Source organism: Aethalodelphis obliquidens, unplaced genomic scaffold, assembly GCF_003676395.1.
Source record: "Aethalodelphis obliquidens isolate GAN/ISIS:26980383/991018 unplaced genomic scaffold, ASM367639v1 scaffold11, whole genome shotgun sequence".
Classification (NCBI taxonomy): domain Eukaryota; kingdom Metazoa; phylum Chordata; class Mammalia; order Artiodactyla; family Delphinidae; genus Aethalodelphis; species Aethalodelphis obliquidens.
The window spans coordinates 29980818-29999992 of NW_020837955.1; the positions used below are offsets into that span (position 1 = coordinate 29980818).

The window sequence follows — 19175 nt, forward strand, 5'->3', positions numbered from 1 at the left end:
GGGCTTTAGGCTGCCTATCCCACTGAGAATGAAGGAGAATTAGCACAACTAGGAAAAATCATTTCTAGTCATTTAATCAGCACTGACTGTACGCTGTGCACCTACTGTGCGCCAGATGCTGGAATGCCTCCTGGTGGCCCAGACCTCCAGAAGGGTACTTCATCCTATGTGGCCTTCTTATAGCAGTGCTTATGACATCACCCAGTAAGCAGGAATACAGAGTTGTACAACCAAGCAAAGTGCTCTGATGGGATGTTTTCAAAATCTGAAACACATTCAGGTAGAAAGTATGATAGAGAAATAATGTGTCAGTCCCCCCACGTGGCAGACGTTCTACCTTGAGTTCAAGTGAGGCCAGATGTAAAAAGACAAGGGTCTTTTTACTTGCAGGGCTACTTGTCTCTCGTTTTCCCTCTATTTTTCCCTCTAGTTGCACTTTTCCCCCCAACAGGAAAGAGTTTTCAGGGAACACCCACTTTGTGGCTACCTGGACAGAGAGAAGGGAAGGGGACTTTCCCCATTCAAGGTTTGCAGACTCAAAGACTGAAGGAAAAACCCAGTGTGTCTGGAAGGTGACTTTCTGACTGTCTCAGGCTGTTATAACAAAAATATCATGAACCGGGTGGCTTACAATCAACAGAAATTTATTTCGGACAGTTCTGGAGGCTGGTGATCTGACTGAGGTGCCAGCACGGTGGGATGAGGGCCTCACCCAGGTTGCAGACTTCTCCTTCTAGCCTCACAAGGTGTAAGGGGCTGAGGGATCCTGCTGGGGCCGCTTTTATTGGGCTGGCCAAAAAGCTCGTTCGGGTTTTTCCATAAGATGTTACGGAAGATCCGAACGCACTTTCTCGCCAACCCAATATAAGGACACTAATCCCATGAGGGCTCTGCCCTCATCACCCACCAAAGGCCTCACCTTTTGTCAGGTGTGCTGGGGTGGCAGTTAGATTCCCCCTGTGCCTCTGCTCATGTGTTCCGGCAAAGGGGACACAGTAACTTAGGAAGGACAAATCCATTCTCATCTCTGGAAAGATCTTAAAGAACTTTGATGCTTTGACAGAATGTTTCGTCCCAGGCTAGAAAAAAAAAATCTATTTAAATACTGTGTTGTTGTTGTTGTTCTTTTTAAATTAAGTAGGTTGAGAAATCGTGAGTTTAAAGCTTAGTGATTTGAACTTAAGCACGTTCTAGAGGCAGGAAAAGACTCATTAAAATAAATTTTATGACTTTGGCATTTTGTATTGTTTAAAAGTAACCAATTACAGAAAATGGAAATGAGATGTCAAGATTTCAATTTTAGTTTTAAAGCAAACCTAGTTCCCTCCTAGGGATTAATAATTAAAATAAACTTCATAGTTCTAGGGAACAACCTAATTTGGGCAATGTTTTTAAAAAATTATAATTTGTGAACCACCAGTCCTAGAATCACTTTACAGGTTTGTTAATAATCTCCCCTCCCTCCCTCCCTCCCTCCCTCCCTCCCTTCCTTCCTTCTCTCCCTCCTTCCTTTCTTCTCTCTCTCTCTTACACACACACACACAGAGAAGTTACTCGGTCCCCCATTAAATCTATCTGGTGGTGAGGCCTGGGAATTTGCATTCTTAATAAACTCCTGGGATATAGACATTTTCATTCAGGTTTTAAATCACTAATGTATGGGGCTCTTTCCCTGTCATGGTAATAACACCCAGTACTAAATACTAATAATACTAACAATAATAATATTTTGCTAACCTTTATTGGGTGTTAGTATGGGCCTGTTCTGAGTGTACCTCATGCATTAACTCACGTAATCCTCTCAGCAACTCCTGGAATAAGCAGCATCTTCCTCCTCATTATGGAGAGGCAGAAACTGAGGCAGGAGTACCTTGTCCAGGTCGTGCTGCTGGGTAGCGGCTCTGGACTAAAGGAGTTCATGAGGCACAGGGGGCCCCTGATGACCCCAGGGGAGAGGTGAACTCACAGGTCCCTTTGCCCCTGCACACTGGCAGATGGACATTTCCATCAATGTGTGCTCTGCTTCTAGCCTAGCCCAGGGCTCGGCTCATCTTAAAGAGCAAAGTCCCCTGAGGGAGGAGGAGACATGCTGCCACCTGACTGGCCAGCTCAGTTCTGCCCAGAGGGGCTCCATCCCCAAGGTGGACTCTGCCTGCTTCCGGCTTACCAGTTGAAAACATTCTAACTACGTTGGGCCATTGAGGCCTGCTAGGCGAGTCAACTGATAGCCAGGCAAACGTTGATCTTCTTTCTAGGAAGAGAAAAATCAGACCCTTATCTGCCTCGCTGGTGTTGGAGAAGTAGGCCTTGTCTCTCCATACCTGGTCAGTGGCATCAAAGTGCCCTGGGGCCCTAGGGCATCTGGCTTAGACCCCTGCCTGTTCCACCTTGCTGAGGAGTCACGAGACCTTTTTTCACTGATAAAAATGCAGTATTCATTTCTTAGGGCTGCCATAACAAATAACCAGAAACTGGATGGCTTAAGACAACAGAAATTCATTCTCTCATCGTTGTGGAGTCCAGAAGTCTAAAATCAAGGTGCAGGCAGGGCCATGCTCCTGCTGAAGGTGCTAGAAGAGGACCCTTCCTTGCCTCTTCCAGATCCCAGTGGCTCCTTGGCTTATGGTAACACAACTCTGATCTTTGCCTTTGCCTTCAGATGGCCTTCATTTTTGTGTCTATCTCTGTGTCTCTCCTTTTGAGTATCATATAAGGACATGCGTGGTGAGATTTAGGGCCCACCTGAATCTAGGATGGTCTTATCTCCAGATCCTTGCCTGAATTACATCTGCAAAGACCCTAATTCCAAATAAGGGCATATTCTGAGGTTCTGGGTAGACATATCTTTTGAGGGACATTATTTCAACTCACTGCAGATGCTTTCATATATAAGGGTTCAAAAATAAAAACAACCACGTTTATGTAAAAGAAGAGTTTGCAGACATAACTCCTGGCTTCCTCGGTCTTACTCTCTCCCCAGCCAGGCCCTGAAGACAGTTCCCAAATTTCCCTGGAGTAACTGTCTCAACAGAAAACTTAGGACTAGAGTTTTTTATACCCACCCTTCCGGCAAACAATAGACTGAAAAAACAGTGAGCACATTGGGGGAAAAAAATAAGTTGTCTGGTAGAATAACAGGATTTCTAGGCCATGTTTTCAACCTTCAGATGTTTCTCAAGGTTGTGAGAGGAGAAAGGGAGGTGGAGATGCCAGTGGATTGTTTTTCCTTTAAGCAACTAGGCACCTCACCCGTCCTCTCTCATCTCATGCTTCTTTCTGTAAATGGAGACAATCTCCTTCATCTCCTTGAGAATGAGGTGACATCTGAGCAGATTCTGATTCAGAGAGCTAGACACCCTGTTGTGTGAAGGACGGTGCCAGTGGTTTCTTAGGGAGGCCTCTGGAGGCTGCAGGCCTATTTGCAAGGGCAGACTTCCAAGGCCTTGGTCTGACTCCTGGTCGCATGTGTTAGGGTGATGCAGTCTCGCAAGGTCTGGCAGTGGATGCTGGGTGAGTCACAGACCAGCTCCACTCTTGACCTGAGGCCATGCAGCGTGGGCCAGGGGTTCCTAAACTTGGTTGATCATCAAAATTATCTGGAAGCTTTGACATTTTGTTTTAGGACACAGCTTCCTGGCTCCCTCCTCAGACTTACATAATCAGAATCTCCTTGTGGATGAAGCATAAGCTTTTCAGTTAGAGCTGGGGCCACATCCTGACGCTTCCCCATCTCCGCATGTGAGTTTGACAGGTCAGCCAAGCTCTGATCTGTGTACTGAGGGCAATGACACTTCCCCAGGTTGCCTGTGGTGGGGGGTAGGGGGAAGGTTCAGAGGCGATACTTGTGAAAGTACCACATCCAGTGGAAGCCATCTGATTCAAATAACGATTAATAAATACCAGCAATTTACCCCGAGTTGTCTGAAATACCTTGTTTTTACGTGCAGGAGGAAGAATTTGTTCTATATATTTAAAAAAGGAGAAAGAAAGAAAGAGAGAGAGAGAGAAAGGAAGGAAGAAAGGAAGGAAGAAAAAGAAAGACAGGGTAATCCAGTTGACTCTTACTCCTATCTGATGGGAATGTAACTGCCCACAACATTTTCTAACTTTCCATTAAGAAGCATATGCTTTGGGACAATAGCAGGAATGAAAGAACTTATACTTTCTGTGCAGTTTCGAGCAAAATGTTGTTATTCATGGCCAGGCTCCACCTTGCAGAGAAAGGCTGGGATTAGTCTTTGCAAAGATGGTCCTTTTGGCAAATCTTAGAAATCACGTGCGAATGAGGAGACCCCAGAGAGCTGTGACAGCCTCAGGAGGGATATGGCTGTTGGACGTGATGGGAAGGGGCTAGAATCCCATCCACTTTTTAGTGGGCCTCTCCCAGTCCTGGGTTTACCTTTCACCGATGAAATGAAATAATCTACACAAACTACACAAACTGAGCCTGGCACTCCAGAGGCTCTCAAGGAATGTCAGCCACTGCCATCAGACCAGCATCATCCATCTTCCTCTTAGACTATCTGGACTCATGTACCCTCAAGTCTGATTCCCAAGCTCTGGTTCTGGAAGCCAGGTGGCTCTACCCCGCCTCTAGGCCTTCGGGAACATCCCAGGATGCTCTGGGAGGGCCCACAAGTAAAACATACTCAGGACAAAGCAGAAACAGCCTCTGCTTTGGAGGGAGGTTTTCCCAAACCAATTTTTCTTTTTATCTGATGGGAAGGGCCGAGTTAAGAGGCAGCAGCAGGGGGACAGCACAAATAAATACAGAGAAACCTCTCCAGGGCCTGCTATTGTGCTGAGCACAATGACAGGCTCTGGAGAGCATTTTTATCCAGTTGAGACTGGAAACTAAAATAAATGTGGTCATATTACACCCTCCTCCAGAGCCCTGACTTACCGCAGCACTTCCCTGAGTGCCGTAGGGTGGAAGGGGCATTTCTTTGTCAGAGTCCTGGCTGGTGTGGGGGGAGAAGGGAATTTAGGGTGTGAAGGCAGGTCCTCAAAATTGGGGCTGAGATCCCTGAAGCCTTGGGCACTAGTCCTTTGACCACCCTGAACTTTCTCAAAAGCTGCTAACACCAAGTCCCCACCCTTCCCAGGGCTTTCCGGCCAACAATGGGCCATGTCCAGCAGGGCGGGGCTGGTGACACACCCAGGCAAGGCTGTTTGACTCTGCGGGGTGGAGGAGGGAGCCCCCTGCCAGAAATGGGCAGGGGGGGCTAAGCAGGACTGGTAGCTTTCTTGAGCCTCAGAAATGTCCCCCAATACTGTAAGGACTGGCAGGTCAGCCTCTGCGGCCTTGGGCTGCTTTGAAGTGAGTCATACATTGGAAAGATCTTTCTGAAACCAAAGCCATCTTTCATGGGAATGAGTCTCAACTCTTCTGCAGCTGGTGTTTCTAAACATCCCTCGAGCAGGCTGGGGAAATCCTCCCCACCCAGAAAACACCGAGGTCCAACGGCTCTAAAACTCCTTGGGAAAAGCTGAGCACCCAAGCTGGCACATTTGGACACTTCCATTGTAGGCAGCCTGGCACCCTGGCTCCTGCAGTACCCGTGGGGACAGCTGAGCCCTTCTCTGCATGATACTTGCTTACATTTTGAGCTTGGAACTGGGGAGATGGGGTCTGAATCCCAGGCCCACCACTCAATAGGCAGATCTTGTATAAGGCACTTGGTTTCTCTGGGTCTGTTTCCTCCGTTCTGCAGTAGAAGTGATGTAAGGAACTCCAGGAAATAAAGCGTGTAATATGCTCACCTCAGAACTGGGCAAACAGTTAAGTCCCCACTACACGGCAGCCGCTTTATTAATAAAAGCTAATGTGTGAGCGCCCATTTTGTATCATGCCGCGTCCTATTCTACCTGATTCTCACAATAACTCTTTGAGGTAGGTATTTTTATTACTATTCCTATTTTATAGAAATGGAAATTGAGGCTTAGAGAAGTTAGGCAAACTGTCACTAGTCACACAGCTAATTATTGGTGGAGCTCGAACTCAAACCCAGGGGGTTTGGGCTTCCCTGGTGGCGCAGTGGTTAAGAATCCGCCTGCCAATGCAGGGGACACAGGTTCGAGCCCTGGCCCGGGAAGATCCCACATGCCGCGGAGCAACTAAGCTCGTGTGCCACAACTACTGAGCCTGAGCTCTAGAGCCCGCGAGCCACAACTACTGAGTCCACGTGCCACAACTACTGAAGCCTGTGCGCCTAGAGCCCGTGCTCCGCGACAAGAAAAGCCACGGCAATGAGAAGCCCGCGCACTGCAACGAAGAGTAGCCCCCGCTCACCGCAACTAGAGAAAGCCCGTGCACAGCAACGAAGACCCAACACAGCCAAAAATAAATAAATAAATAAATTTATAAAAACAAAACAAAAACATCCCAGGGAGTTTGATGCTATAGCCCACACTCAGCTGCTATGTAACACTGTTATTATTACTATTAATTAGCACATCTTGGGAATTCTGTGGCGGTACAGCGGTTAGGACTCCAAGCTTCCACTGCAGGGGGCCTGGCTTTGATCCCTGGTCAAGGAACTAAGATTCCATAAGCCATGTGGTGTGGCCAAAAAAAAAAAAAAAATCACATCTTCAGGGGATCTCAACCATAGATAATTATTGGACAAGAGAGTGTTGTTATTGAAGCATATAAAAGCTGTGGGCTTGTTTTAATGCTGGAGAATTCATGATAAAGACTAGAGGGGGAAAAAGCCCAGAACAAAAACTTAAATTCTTGAATGATTAAACTATCCAAAATAGTAGTAGACCGTTGGTGGGAATGTAAATTGGTGCAGCCACTATGGAGAACAGTATGGAAGTTCTTTGAGAAACTAAAAATAGGACTACCATATGATCCTGCGATACCACTACTGGGCATATATCCAGAGAAAACTATAACTCAAAAAGATACATGCACCCCAATGTTCATAGCAGTGCTATTCACAACAGCCAAGACATGGAAGCAACCTAAATGTCCATCGACAGATGAATGGATAAAGAAGATGTGGTACATTTATACAATGGAATATTACTCAGCCATAAAAAAGAATGAAATAATGCCATTTGCAGCAACATGGATGGACCTAGAGATTATCATACTAAGTGAAGTAAGCCAGACAGTGGAGGTCAAAGATGTTTTGAAAGATGTTTTCCTCCCACTGCATTCTAGTTTCTTAGTAAAATGGCCCAACTCACGGCAGCGGTTCCGAAGCTCCTGTCCTCAAACCTCAAATCCCCAGCCTTGCCTAAGTGATGAGACCGTTGCTGCTCTGTGTCACACACAAAACTGAATACCAGCTAGATCAGCACAGTGCAACAGCTCTATTAAATTGTTTCTTTAGTTCACTTGGTCAATATGGTCTGGGTCACTGGGCAAACAGTTCTGGAATATACCGCTGCTACCTGATGCATTTTCCCCTCTAACCTGCCTTCCTACGTGATAAAAGTGCATTCCCAGGACTTTGATTTTGTTTTTGTCTTTAGAAGTTGGGCTGGCACTTTTTCAAATGGGACAGACCTTGAAAGGGAGCAGGGGAAACCAGAAAGGAAACCCGGTGTGGAGGCATAAAGCACACACTTTATTCACTGAGTTGTGAGGACAACAGTGAGGCAGGACAGCGGCAGAGGGGCGGCAGGTGTTGATTTCAAGAGTGTGGAGCGCGTTGGGTGTCCCAAGCACAGTAACGCAGGCCCAGGGCCATCCCACCTCTGCACACTGGCACGTGGCATTCAGGATGCCGACCGATATCCACTCACTTTCACGGGGGACATGATACATCTTTTAAGCAGCATTTCTTCCAAATATTTGCTTTCTTGTTTCTGGAAGGGGAGGGGAGGCAGGAAGAACAGTATGCCTTCCAACACTTGAAAAAAAATTCCATTAAACCCAACTTAAAAAGGAAAGAACTGCAAAAGCTTCGATGCAGGACTGTCAGCAACTCACAGAAACCACACGTTTATCACGGGACAGGTCTGTACATAACACCCCAAAAGAACACCAATCCTGCAGACATTCGTCTTCTCTTCCGTAGGGTAAAGAAACATACACATATACAGTCACTAAGTGGCTCATTGCCTTTCTGAATGTTAGTGGATGCAGTCTTTTCCTCTACCTTTGGCAAACGGGCTCAGAAAGCGACTCATGGCATCGTCACTCTTGGGAGATACTCTTTTGGGAAGAATTTTATTTAATGATAACAATCGCCACTCAATTACACTAAGCATCAGAAAAGATTGGGTTTAATTTTGCTGTGTACACATATATTGTTTAGAAAGTTTTTCAGCTTAAACTGACCACCTCCCCCTTTCCTTTTGAGTTTGCCAGAAATGAAACTTGCCCCAAATGAGAAATACACAGATCCATATGCAAAGCGTGTCAGTCACCATCTCCCCACTACTCCCTAGACAGCAAATAGAAAGACAGTGATTTTTTAAAACGCCGAAGTCAAAGTTTCTCCTTCTTTCATTACAACATAATTGGGTAGTTCCCTTAACACACATCGCCACTATAAGGTGTCATTACGAACCTCAAGCCTGAAATGATCTCTTTTTCTGGATAGAACGTTCTTCAAAAGGGAGTACTAATGAGTGAGTTTTAGGGCATCCTGACAAACACTTGTTTTATAAAAAGGAAAATGATTTTACAAGCCAGATAAAATCAAGGCTGGCCTCGGAAGTAGATTAAACAGTGACCGGAAATACAGATGAGGTGATTTGTAAAAACTGAGCCTGCTGCAGAGGATGCAGAAGGGCTGATGGCACAGAGTTCATCTTCCTTCCACCATCTTTCCTGACAGTCAGAAAGAGGGCTCTGGGAGCCCACAGCCTGGAGGGTCCCCTGCCCCTTCAACATGCAAGAGAATGCTAACATCAAGTTTGCTTTAGAGAGTTTTTTTAGAAAGACCTACCTAGTCAAAAGTGGTTCATTTGAATTTTTAAACTTGCAAAAGCATAGATATATATACTGTATAATCATCTAAGAAGCAATTCTTTAGAAAAAGGTGTTTGCTTTAAAGTGTAAAGAAATTAGAGGAAAGTTTTAGGAACATTTCTAGCAAGACTTTTCCAAGTGGAGTTGACTGACATCACCAGATGGAGGGGATAGGAGTTGAAAAGAGCATTGTTCCAGCCTCACCTCGGAAGAGGAAACTCAGCTTGGCAACAACAGAATGGGAAGTTGGGGAGAACTGGGGAGACTAGAGGACATGACAGATAGAAACTACTTTTTTTTTCCTTTGCACCTTATTCCCCATTGTCTCTAGCTTTTCTGTTCAAGGTTTCAGGGACCAGGCAGTTTATCTTTTGTTATTGAAGGAGTCACAGTAAGAACATTTCATAATGAACCCAAACCAAAATGTAGATACCTAGCGAGCTGGACAGGTTTCCCAACGCTCTTTATATCTCAACATAAATCACACCAGAAGACTAAATGGTATCCTGGCTGTTTTGGAAGCAACTTTAAAGGAAGCACTGACTTTCAGGTCATCATAGAGGCCTCTTCATGCAATCAGCCTATGCTTCAAGAATCACTAGTAAACCCACTGATCAAAAATGTAGCCCTTTATGTATGCACTAAGGAAGCTTACCATGTGTATACTTCCTGTCCTAGAGTAAGCAATCCTCCTTAATTTGACTGTGTTAACCACTGGAATTTTTTTATGCGGGGCAGGGTTCAAGCAGAGAACACTGATTTCCTGTGCAGTGACCTGGACATTTTCGGGACACGCATGCTGAGTCCAGTTCAACGAAACACATAGGGCGCTGTAGCCCCACTGATTCAATTTGGCAGTTGGAAGAATCAGGTTGCCCTGTGACCCGCGCCCGTGGCTGGAGCCTTCTGCTGGGGAGTGGGGTTGGGAAGCCCACTCTGCGTTCCCAGTGCCCCCTTCCCTAGAGCACAGCACTGCTCTGCTTGCAGCCAGGAGGCTACTGGCATGTTCTGGCAAGGCATTTTTGCACGGTGTAGTTTAAATTAGCTCATACACTTGATATGGAAAGAAGCTATTTCCCACCCCCGACCCCGCCAAGATGGATGCAAAACTGAATTCAAAAGTTACAAGAAAAGTAGAGTTTCATTAGTGGCGGCAAATTTAGGGCTCAGTTCTTTAACTATCATCGCCATTTTTCTTACACTGACATTTAATCTGCAAGTACGTGGATTATAACTCATTAGCCAATGAAAAAAAACCTCTCCTCCAGCCGAAACCTCGGATACGTTTGGCCTTGTTATTGGTCATGGCAGGGGAACCCTGGGACTACACCACGGTCCTCACCCCTCACACTTTGCCAGAGCGAAGCAAGGATTAGGACACACAGGCGTTGTGCCCAGGCTACCCATGCAGGAGAGGTCACAGAAGATGGGACAGCGGATGTACTGAATGAAGCAAGAGGCAACAGATAGATGAAGGGGCGAAACTGTGGGCTGCAGTCTGCCTTCAGTCCAAGGAGGAGCTGGTCTCCTCACATCTACCTCATCAGAGCCATTTGCTAAATATGTTAGTAGGTCCCACACACACACACACACACACACACACACACACACACACACACACGTATTTGTGAGAAGAGTCCTCAAACACTCAATGTCTAGCAAAGGTCAGGCAGGTTTAGATTCCCTTGGGAAACACAGAATACTATAAAGCAATTGCAGTATTCACTACAGCACCCGGTTGCTAGAGCATGTCACAAGTTAGGTCTGCAGTACAAGATCAGAAAGAATATTCTACTTGCTTTTTACCACTGGTGTCAGCTACTAACTCATTCTAATACTCGGTGCCAGCAGGAAGAATTTCTGAGCTTTTATTATTAGTGGCATATGCAGGTGAATTCAGATGTTTTCTTCTTTGGCTTTAACATAGAGTTTAAATTCTTAAACAGAGCCCCAAAGCGTGAGAATAGATGTGACAACCTCCTACATGTGAGTCATGTCCTGTCTGAGTCTCAGCCAGAGGCTTTCAGGAACCATGGTGGGGTCTTAAATGCAAGTTTTGGGGTAATCTTCGGCTCCAATGTGAATGTTGTGTTACTGAGTTTGAGGACTCCGGTGAGATGTTCTGCTGTCTACACACAGTCTGATCCTAGGTCTGCGGTCTTCGGTCTGATGCTGACTTGAGCTACATGGAATATGCTGGCTTCTAACCACCAACATCCTTCCACAGGGGACCTGGTGGCAGGGATGCAGTTAGCCTCACTCTTGACCTTTGAGTCATGTGCACCTGTGCAAATGTCCCTGAGGAGCTGCAGCACAGTGGGACAAACATTCGAGCAGGAATGAAATTTAAAAGCACATGCAGACTCACCAAACTGCCCTGGGTGAGTGAAAACACATAAACGCACACATGCAAACCAGGAAGTCCACAGACCTAGGCAAGAAAGAAAGCTCAAAAGACCAAATTAAATCATTCTGAGGCAATCTACCTTGGAGTTGCAGAGATTTCAAAGAGAAAAACATGCCTTTCCTTAGCCTACTACTGAAAAGACCTTAAAAAAACCAAAATCAGCCAGGGCTTGATGTGATTTAGAGAATGCCAGATAGAGAGCAGAGTTTGCTGGGTGGGAGAACTTGCATTGAGAGGAGACAGAACTTTTGTTTTTGATCAAGACTGCTGTGGCCTTTGGACAAAACTCACCTAACAGCATACAACTGGGCCAATCTGGAGACAATCCCCCTTTCCTTTCTTTGTAAGAGCGGAGGGCTGCGGGGCTGAGACATCTCCTGTCCTTGGTGCAGAGGAGCACGCTTTCTGAAGTAGAAAAGGGTTTAAGGAGAATTTTCATTCACTCCTTTTTCCTCTCTTTCTCTTAATTCTTTTTTCTTTTTAATAATAGGCTAAGTGGGCTTCCCTGGTGACGCAGTGGTTGAGAGTCCGCCTGCCGATGCAGGGGACACGGGTTCGTGCCCGGGTCCGGGAAGATCCCACGTGCTGCGGAACGGCTGGGCCCGTGAGCCATGGCCGCTGAACCTGCACGTCCGGAGCCTGTGCTCCGCAACGGAAGAGGCCACAACGGTGAGAGGCCCGCGTACCGCAAAAAAAATAATAATAGGCTAAGTAATTTGCCAATCAGGTCCTAGCAAACAGTAGGGGACAAGGAGCCATGTTAAAAATGACTTTGGTGGCTATTGAAACAGAGCTGCCGGGGGCTCCGATTCTGCTTTCCCTCCTGCTGAAGCCCAGGCAGGGCTGCAGGAGGCCAGTGAGGAAAGGGAGGGCAAAGGCTGCTGCCACGTGGATCTATCCCTCGGGCTCTTCCTTCTCAGCCGCGGCGCTACATAATAAATATACTCGTACTTTGGAATTATTACAACTGCTTTTGTCCATGCGGCATCCTAAGGGCACTTGCCGGCTCTTACCCATACAGTCACACTATTACTGAATAACAGTTGAAAGAAAACAAAGTAGCTCCTGCTGTGCACATAAGGTGATGGAAAAAGGTCACACGTGAACACTACTGTCGAGGGTGGGAACACAGACATTTCTACCCCACTGCTTCTGGGCGAATGTTGCCACGGGCTGGCCCATCATTTGGCTCATGGGTGTTTTAATCAGATTTTCCCTTTTGTTGCTGAGGGACAGTAGTTTGCAAAGTCTCCAATCAAGTTTGGGGCTCACTACAACATCCTATGTGTCACCGCCATGGTCGGTCCTTTTTCTAATTGCTGTCTATGTGTGGTACTCAGAAGAGTTTTGCTTTTTTCTTCATGTCGTTGCGTCTCCAAAGAGGTAACTTGTCAAAATCCTGGATGGACATTCCAAAGATTTCCCGAAACACTTCTGGGGCTAAGTGGCGCTGTGATGGGAGAAGAGAACAGTGGTCAGTCCTGATGGCCACATGGATGACCTTGAGAGTTGCTCTCCAGTTTATAAGTAATTGTTTTGAAGAGCAAAAGGCAGAATGATGGAAGAGGAGTTTATCTCTGAGGCTTCTTAGCAGGCACTGGACCCAGTGGTTCCTTACCTGGCCAGGCCAGGTGAGGCACCCTTCCTACCAAAGAAAAGAGCTGGTGGAGTATTAATGATGATTGTTGATAACATTGAATGGCGATGGGGCACGGTAAGATGAGTCATTATCCTGGAGGTGACTCCACTTCAGGTCCTTGGGACGCTGAGGAGATGCAGGGAAAATGGACCAGAGCAATAAGGAAGCCAGAGAGAGGCTTCCAGAGTGGTCCTTTGGCATCCCTGGGGCTTTTTCCTGGCTCAGCAGTGGGATGTTTGGTCTTCTGAGGAGACCAAGAACTTCAATCTCTTGTCCGCCTAGTAAGGTTCTCTTAGGATAGTGGAGCCTTTATTCTCTGTGCCAGCCTGACCTCACATACAGATGTACTGCTTTTTGTCAGAGAAAATTAATGATTCTTTATGAGATTAGCAGCCAGAGTTTTCCTTAATTAAAACCATTCAGATGGAAAAGTACAAAGATCAGTCTTCCACATCTAAGGAGGACTTGGGTATGTGTACCCAGCGAACCCTTCGACAAGGAATGTGGAAACAGCCAAGGGAGAAACTTGCCCAGTACACACCTCTTTAGTGAACTCTCCCTCCCCAATCTCCACAAACTCAACCCAGGCTCAGAGAAAGATAAGGATTTGGGGGTATCTGAAGAGTGATGGAGACTCCATTCCACATCTCCAGCCATAAATTAGGGCAACGCCAAATCTCCAGAGAAAATGACTAAAATCATACTGCATCTCCTGGGTTGTTCTTCTGAACTTTACCATACATTTTTATGCTCATCTCTTAAATACAAATTTGGGTTTTCCTCCAAGTTAGCTTAGTTTAACCTAGGTTGATCCTTTTTATCTTTTTGCCTTAACTGGAACATTTCTTAGGGGGAAGTTGTGGAAAATGCACAGGAATATGCAGTTGGGACAAGTTTTTTTGTTTGTTTGTTGTTTTTTTTACCTCTAGCCTGGTTCTGTCCACGTCTCTTAGGATTTTGCTGCGCCCTCTGTTGGTCACCATCAGCATTTCATATGGAAATATCTGAGAAGCAAAGAAAAACACCTAGAATATTGCTGTCCATGTTTTTATTTTTCTTTTTTTGGGCCATGTGGCATCTTAGATCAACTAGGGATCAAACCCGTGCCCCCTGCAGTGGAAGTGCGGAGCCCTAACCACTGGACTGCCAGGGAAATATTCCCACCGCTGTCCATTTTATCAACAAGCAGAAGCTACCTAAAATCTAAGACTCCCAAGATAGAGCTTCTAAGACACTATGGTTAGAGTATGAGAGTGATGGGTGTTCCTCACTCAAGTCTCCAGCAGACAGGGGCAGGTTCCTATACATTCCCAATACCCACAAGTGTCTCATGTGGCACTGTGCCTCTGGAGGGCGCTGCTGAGTAAAAGAATACAACTTACTATGTATTGGGGATGAAGGTAAAAATTGGAAGAGAATTGAAATTAGAGGTTTATGTTTTACAAGGCAGTACACACTTGTAGGGTTAAAAAATCTCGTTCCATGTCCAGCTCATGAATCCAGTCCCAGAAGCAGTGTTTTGGTAGATGACGTATTGAAATAAGCCCCAGTTATAGTCACCAAGGAGCACAGCTCTTGGATACCCTTGGAGTCACAGGATGTTCTGGAGCTGGGGCAACCCATCATCCCAGTTTGCTTGGGACTAAGGAGGATCCCAGGATGCAAGATTTCCGGTGCTAAATCCAGGAAGGTCTTGGGTAAGCTAGGATGTGTTGGTCCCCCTATCCGGAGGGCGCTGCAGCTGCTCCACGTGGAGCAGGCTTTGCCATGCTCATGGCAGGGGCCAAGTACACACCGAGGTCACAGGAGAGAAGCGCTGGCACTTCACTGGGAACACACAGCACCAGACCCAGCGAGGGCTTAAACCTGCTGACTCGGTGTGACAAAACCCACAGAGTGGAAAGATGCTTTATGACACACCCTGCCTAATGCACTGGCCTGGAGCCAAGAGGGTCTCAACCCTGAAGATGGTGAAAAAGATAGAAAATCAAATCTTTTCAGGGTTATGTGTCAGTTTCATCCCATGTGAGAGGAAAGAGAAAAAGAGCCACACTTGCCTTTGGTTCCAACATGTTAGGCATGGAGACACCCCGGTCCATCCTCATTCCAGGCATGTGGCCATCTGGGAGGGTCTGCAGCAGAAATGCAGGTTTCAGGAGTGGCCCATGGCAGCATGGGGAGCTGAGGGAGAGCTCTGTGGGCTCCTAGACCTCCCTGTTTGGGTCTCAAATCTTCACGGCCATTTTAGAGATGTGTCACCTTAATTACCATGGATTTTTCAAAATGAGCTCCTTGTTAAATAAAAGCAGGGATAGTGGGAATGCTGCTTTTATACTCCAGCTGATGAAAGATTTTGGCTTAATAACTATTGACTAATCCCTGAATGTAGGCTGCACGTGTTAAAGTATATGGTACGTCAAAGAATTGCCAGGTCTATGTTTGTTTGTTTTTTTTAATTCTAATCTTAGCTTTCTTTGCATTTTTCCCCTTTTCTCATTCTCCATTATCATTTTACAAGGTTTAGGTTCTAGGAAAAAAGGAATGGTACCACACCAGCTCTTTCCTATTGGCCAAGACAGGGGTTTCTTTTCATCTGTGACCACACAGAGGAGGGGAGGGCCTCAAGGAGTGAGTGGTTATAACTAAAAGAAAAAGCAACTGTATGTGTGTGGACCCTTGATGCAGGTCCACTTCCACCCCAGAGAGGACTCTCCAAAGGCAGAGCAAGAGGGTCCTCGGACACCTGGTGTGGCTCATGCAGGCCTGCAGGACCAGCTTGACCCGGGCACCAGGCATGCCTGCTGCTCATGGCTCCTCACATCTGTGGACTAAAGATTAGACGGATCAACTAAAGTCAGGGTCTTCTCAACAGAAACCCTTCCCTGGAGCAGCAGAACATGTCTGGATTGTGAAAAGGCTGTTTTGCTGGTGTGGCCAACTTGGGAAAGACAGTGTTCCATACCTGGTAGTCTGGAAAGGAAAGAAAAAGAAAATCTCAGAAGGGCAAGCCCATATTAAAACAGGGAAACATCAACAGAGATTATAACCTATTGCAATTCTCCAAACATCCCCCAACAAGCCACGCTCTCCTGGCTCCGGGTCTCTGCGCACACTGCCTGGCTGCTCCCTGAAGCTGGAAGATGCCCGCTCTGGTTTTAGTTATCAGTTTAAACACCCTTTCTTGTGGAAGCTGACACCCTGAAGGTGTTTCTCCCTTCTCTCTGCATCTCCGATCGTAGCATTTATCTCACAGAGTTTCTCTCTCTCTGTCTCTGTCACATGCATTTTTTATTAGTTATCTATTTTATACATATTAGTGTATATATGTCAATCCCAATCTCCCAGTTCATCCCAGCCCTGCCCCCCGCTTTCCCCCCTTGGTGTCCATACATTTGTTCTCTACATCTGTGTCTCTGTTTCTGCCTTGCACCCCAGTTCATCTGTAGCCATATGCATTTTGAAGGTAGGCCCCTGTCTTGCTTATCACGGTACTTCCAGGGATCTAATTAGTGCTCAGCACATAGTAGGAGCAATGAATTCCCTCCTACAAACTCGCTTCTTGTGGTCTCACATCAGGAGAGACCCTCTGGGATTTTAATACATGCCCTGATGGCTCAGAGGACAGATGTGATCTGACCGTAGGATGTGACACAGCCTGAGCCCAGCTAACATGCCTGTGACAGCACAGCCCCTCTTCCCCTTGGTCAGCCAACACCTGGCCGCAGGGGCCTCACCTCGCACTCCCCCGCTGACATCCCCATAGCTGCTGTACTGAGCAAAGTCTGTAGAAACAGGCTGAAATGAAGAAAAACACACCATTAGCAAATCTGCTCCACGGTACTCATTCTGGAGTCAGGCGAAAAGGAAGATGGGATTTACAAAATCCTGAGAATTCCTCCCAAGCCGAATTCCTGGACCCCTATTATTTTTCCTACGTAGTTCTTCTTCTATGAAATACCTGTGTTTTGTGGTATATCCTATGCTACTGCTCAGCAGGTCCTTGGCAAGCAAGTATCTCTTGCTGATAAATAAAAACACATTTTTCCACATCACAGCTACACAGTTACACTTGTTCTATGCTTTGTGGGGAGGGAGGTTGTAACAAACTTTCCTGTATCTTTTTACAGCAGAGATAATGGCTCCAGTAATTACTTTTTGCTTAACTGTAGAAATATTGGGCACACAATTAATCTAGTCTTCCCATAAGCTTATACAGGCTATTCTTTTATCTAAAGTCAATTCCTCTTTCTCTCAATAGAAATATCTTATTTTGCCTGTAACTCAAAGTGATTTACCAGGAGAGCAGGGTGATTACAATTTTCATTATATCCAACACTGAGATCATATTGTCAGATGTATTCAGACAATACATCAGCACTTCCACCAGGACTCAAGAGGGAAGAGACTCAGAAACGAGTAACTGAGAAATCTCACCCGGTGAAGCCCGTTTTTCCCATAGCCTGGGAGAGATGAGGTTTTCGATGATAGAGCATGTGAAGCTGAATAAGAGAAAGATAAAAAAAGTAATTGTTAGGAACCCGAGGTCCAATTCTTTCATGAAGTCGGCAGTGTATCTTCTACCCTACAGAATAGAGGATTTAGAAAAAAACAATCCAAATATTGGGCTCAAATGTTCATAAAATGCCACCATGTTTGGGTGATGCAGGGAATGGGTGGGCAGTGAAATTTTCGAGGAGGGATGGGGAAGGAAGAAGTGCTTGGCATCTCTGAATCCTCAACACAATCCTAATAATGATGGTAGTATTTCCATTTTACAGGAGAAGAAATAGGGGCTAATAGAAATGTAAGTATCTTGCCCACGGCTGCTCAGCTTGTAAAGATCTAAGCAATGATCTAAACCCAGGGCTATTGGGATACACAGGCCCAAGCCCCAGTTGGTACGGCAGCAATAACTGATCTGGAGGCCTACACTTACGTTACCAAGATCTACTGGTCAACCACAGGTGGACTCCTGGGAGGCTTGGGATAGGGTATCCCATTGATCAACAGCGTGGACACCTCATAAACTGCTGGGCTTTGGAGGGAGTAGACCTGGGCTTGGGTTTTGGCTCTGCAACTTAACACCTCTGCATCTTCGGGCATCGTATTCCATCTTGTTAAGTCTTCATTTCTTGACCCATGTAGATACAGTGCTATTTATTTTTATACAACAGAGTTGCAGAATTGGAAGGAACTCTAAAGATTACTAAACTACCTAATCCAAGATTAATGCCAGTGACACATCTATGAGAAGTAGCAGGGCATTCCGGTTAAGGGTGTAGGCTCTGGGGTTATAATACTTAGGCTCCTAAACCTTAGTTTTGGTAGTTATCAGCAATGTGACATCGGGTAAGTTACTTAAACTTCCCTTTACTTGTCTCCTGATCTACAAAATGGGGAAGATGATAATACTCTTAATACCATCTACTTCATTGGTATGTCGTGAAGATTAAATGAAATAATGTTTAGCAGAAGTGTTTGCAGAGGAAGCACTAAACACATGTTTAAAGGAATCCTCAGGAGAGAAAATTATGCACTAGTTCACAACATGTGAGAACGTCTCTCGTGGGTTAAAAGAGAACAGGCTTATGACAAGTATAAGCAGGGGAAAATATACCGAAAGACTATTCAGCCCAGTATATAAGTAATCTCTTTCAAAAGTATCAACAACAGCACTGTTAGCCCTCAGCTCTTATATTGAATATACTAAAGTCATAATACTTTGAAAAAATTGTTCATGCTCTCTACAGTTAAAAAGCGTTCTGTTCTTGGACTTCCCTGGCGGTCTAGTGGTTAAGACTCTGTGCTTCCACCGCAGGGGGCACGCGTTCAGTCCCTGGTTAGGGAACTAATGGCCCACAGGGCAACCAAATCAAAAAAAAAGAACAAAGTTCTAAAAAGCATTCTGTTCTCTATGAGGAGTTTCTTTTTGCCGCTTCCCTCTGAGATGTATGTTCTAGAAGGTAGACCCAGCACAAGGGAACTGACCCCTCTTGGTTCCTGAGATCCTCCAAGGGCTCCCCCTATTTCCAACAGGAAGGAAACACACATTTAAGGAAGAGCCATGGCAGGCTCTTAAGCTAAGTTGACATGACATAGGATTCTTACACTTCCTTTCCTATAGAACACTCTGTAGATTCCACCAGAAACCACCCTGCCTCTCCTGGAACCGTCAAAATAGGCTCCTTGCAGGCAGG

General features: G+C 45.8%; 1 protein-coding gene and 1 long non-coding RNA gene across 13 annotated transcripts in view; both read right to left on the bottom strand.

Annotated features, from left to right (window-relative positions):
- Positions 1-11875, bottom strand: LOC113623437 (uncharacterized). Of its 2 annotated transcripts, XR_003433931.1 has the most exons (3): positions 11631-11875; positions 920-1079; positions 1-265 (listed from the first exon to the last, which is right to left on the bottom strand). It is a non-coding gene; the product is annotated as an uncharacterized LOC113623437 (long non-coding RNA). The 2 variants fall into 2 exon arrangements; XR_003433930.1 differs by lacking the exon at positions 1-265 and having other exon boundaries at positions 393-1079.
- Positions 11876-12045: 170 nt separating this feature from the next.
- Positions 12046-19175, bottom strand: part of ABLIM1 (actin binding LIM protein 1) — a 306271-nt gene continuing 299141 nt past the window's right edge. For 9 of the 11 annotated variants that reach the window (XM_027112670.1, XM_027112674.1, XM_027112672.1 and 6 more), the window contains 6 exons: positions 17413-17477; positions 16713-16773; positions 15941-15948; positions 15036-15110; positions 13902-13982; positions 12137-12789 (listed from right to left, as the gene is read on the bottom strand). In XM_027112670.1, coding sequence (XP_026968471.1) covers positions 12676-12789; positions 13902-13982; positions 15036-15110; positions 15941-15948; positions 16713-16773; positions 17413-17477 — 404 coding nt within the window. In that variant the 3' untranslated portion in view covers positions 12137-12675. Of the gene's footprint in view, positions 12790-13901; positions 13983-15035; positions 15111-15940; positions 15949-16712; positions 16774-17412; positions 17478-19175 lie in introns of all 11 variants that reach the window. The other 2 variants (XM_027112671.1, XM_027112677.1) reach the window with 1 other exon arrangement.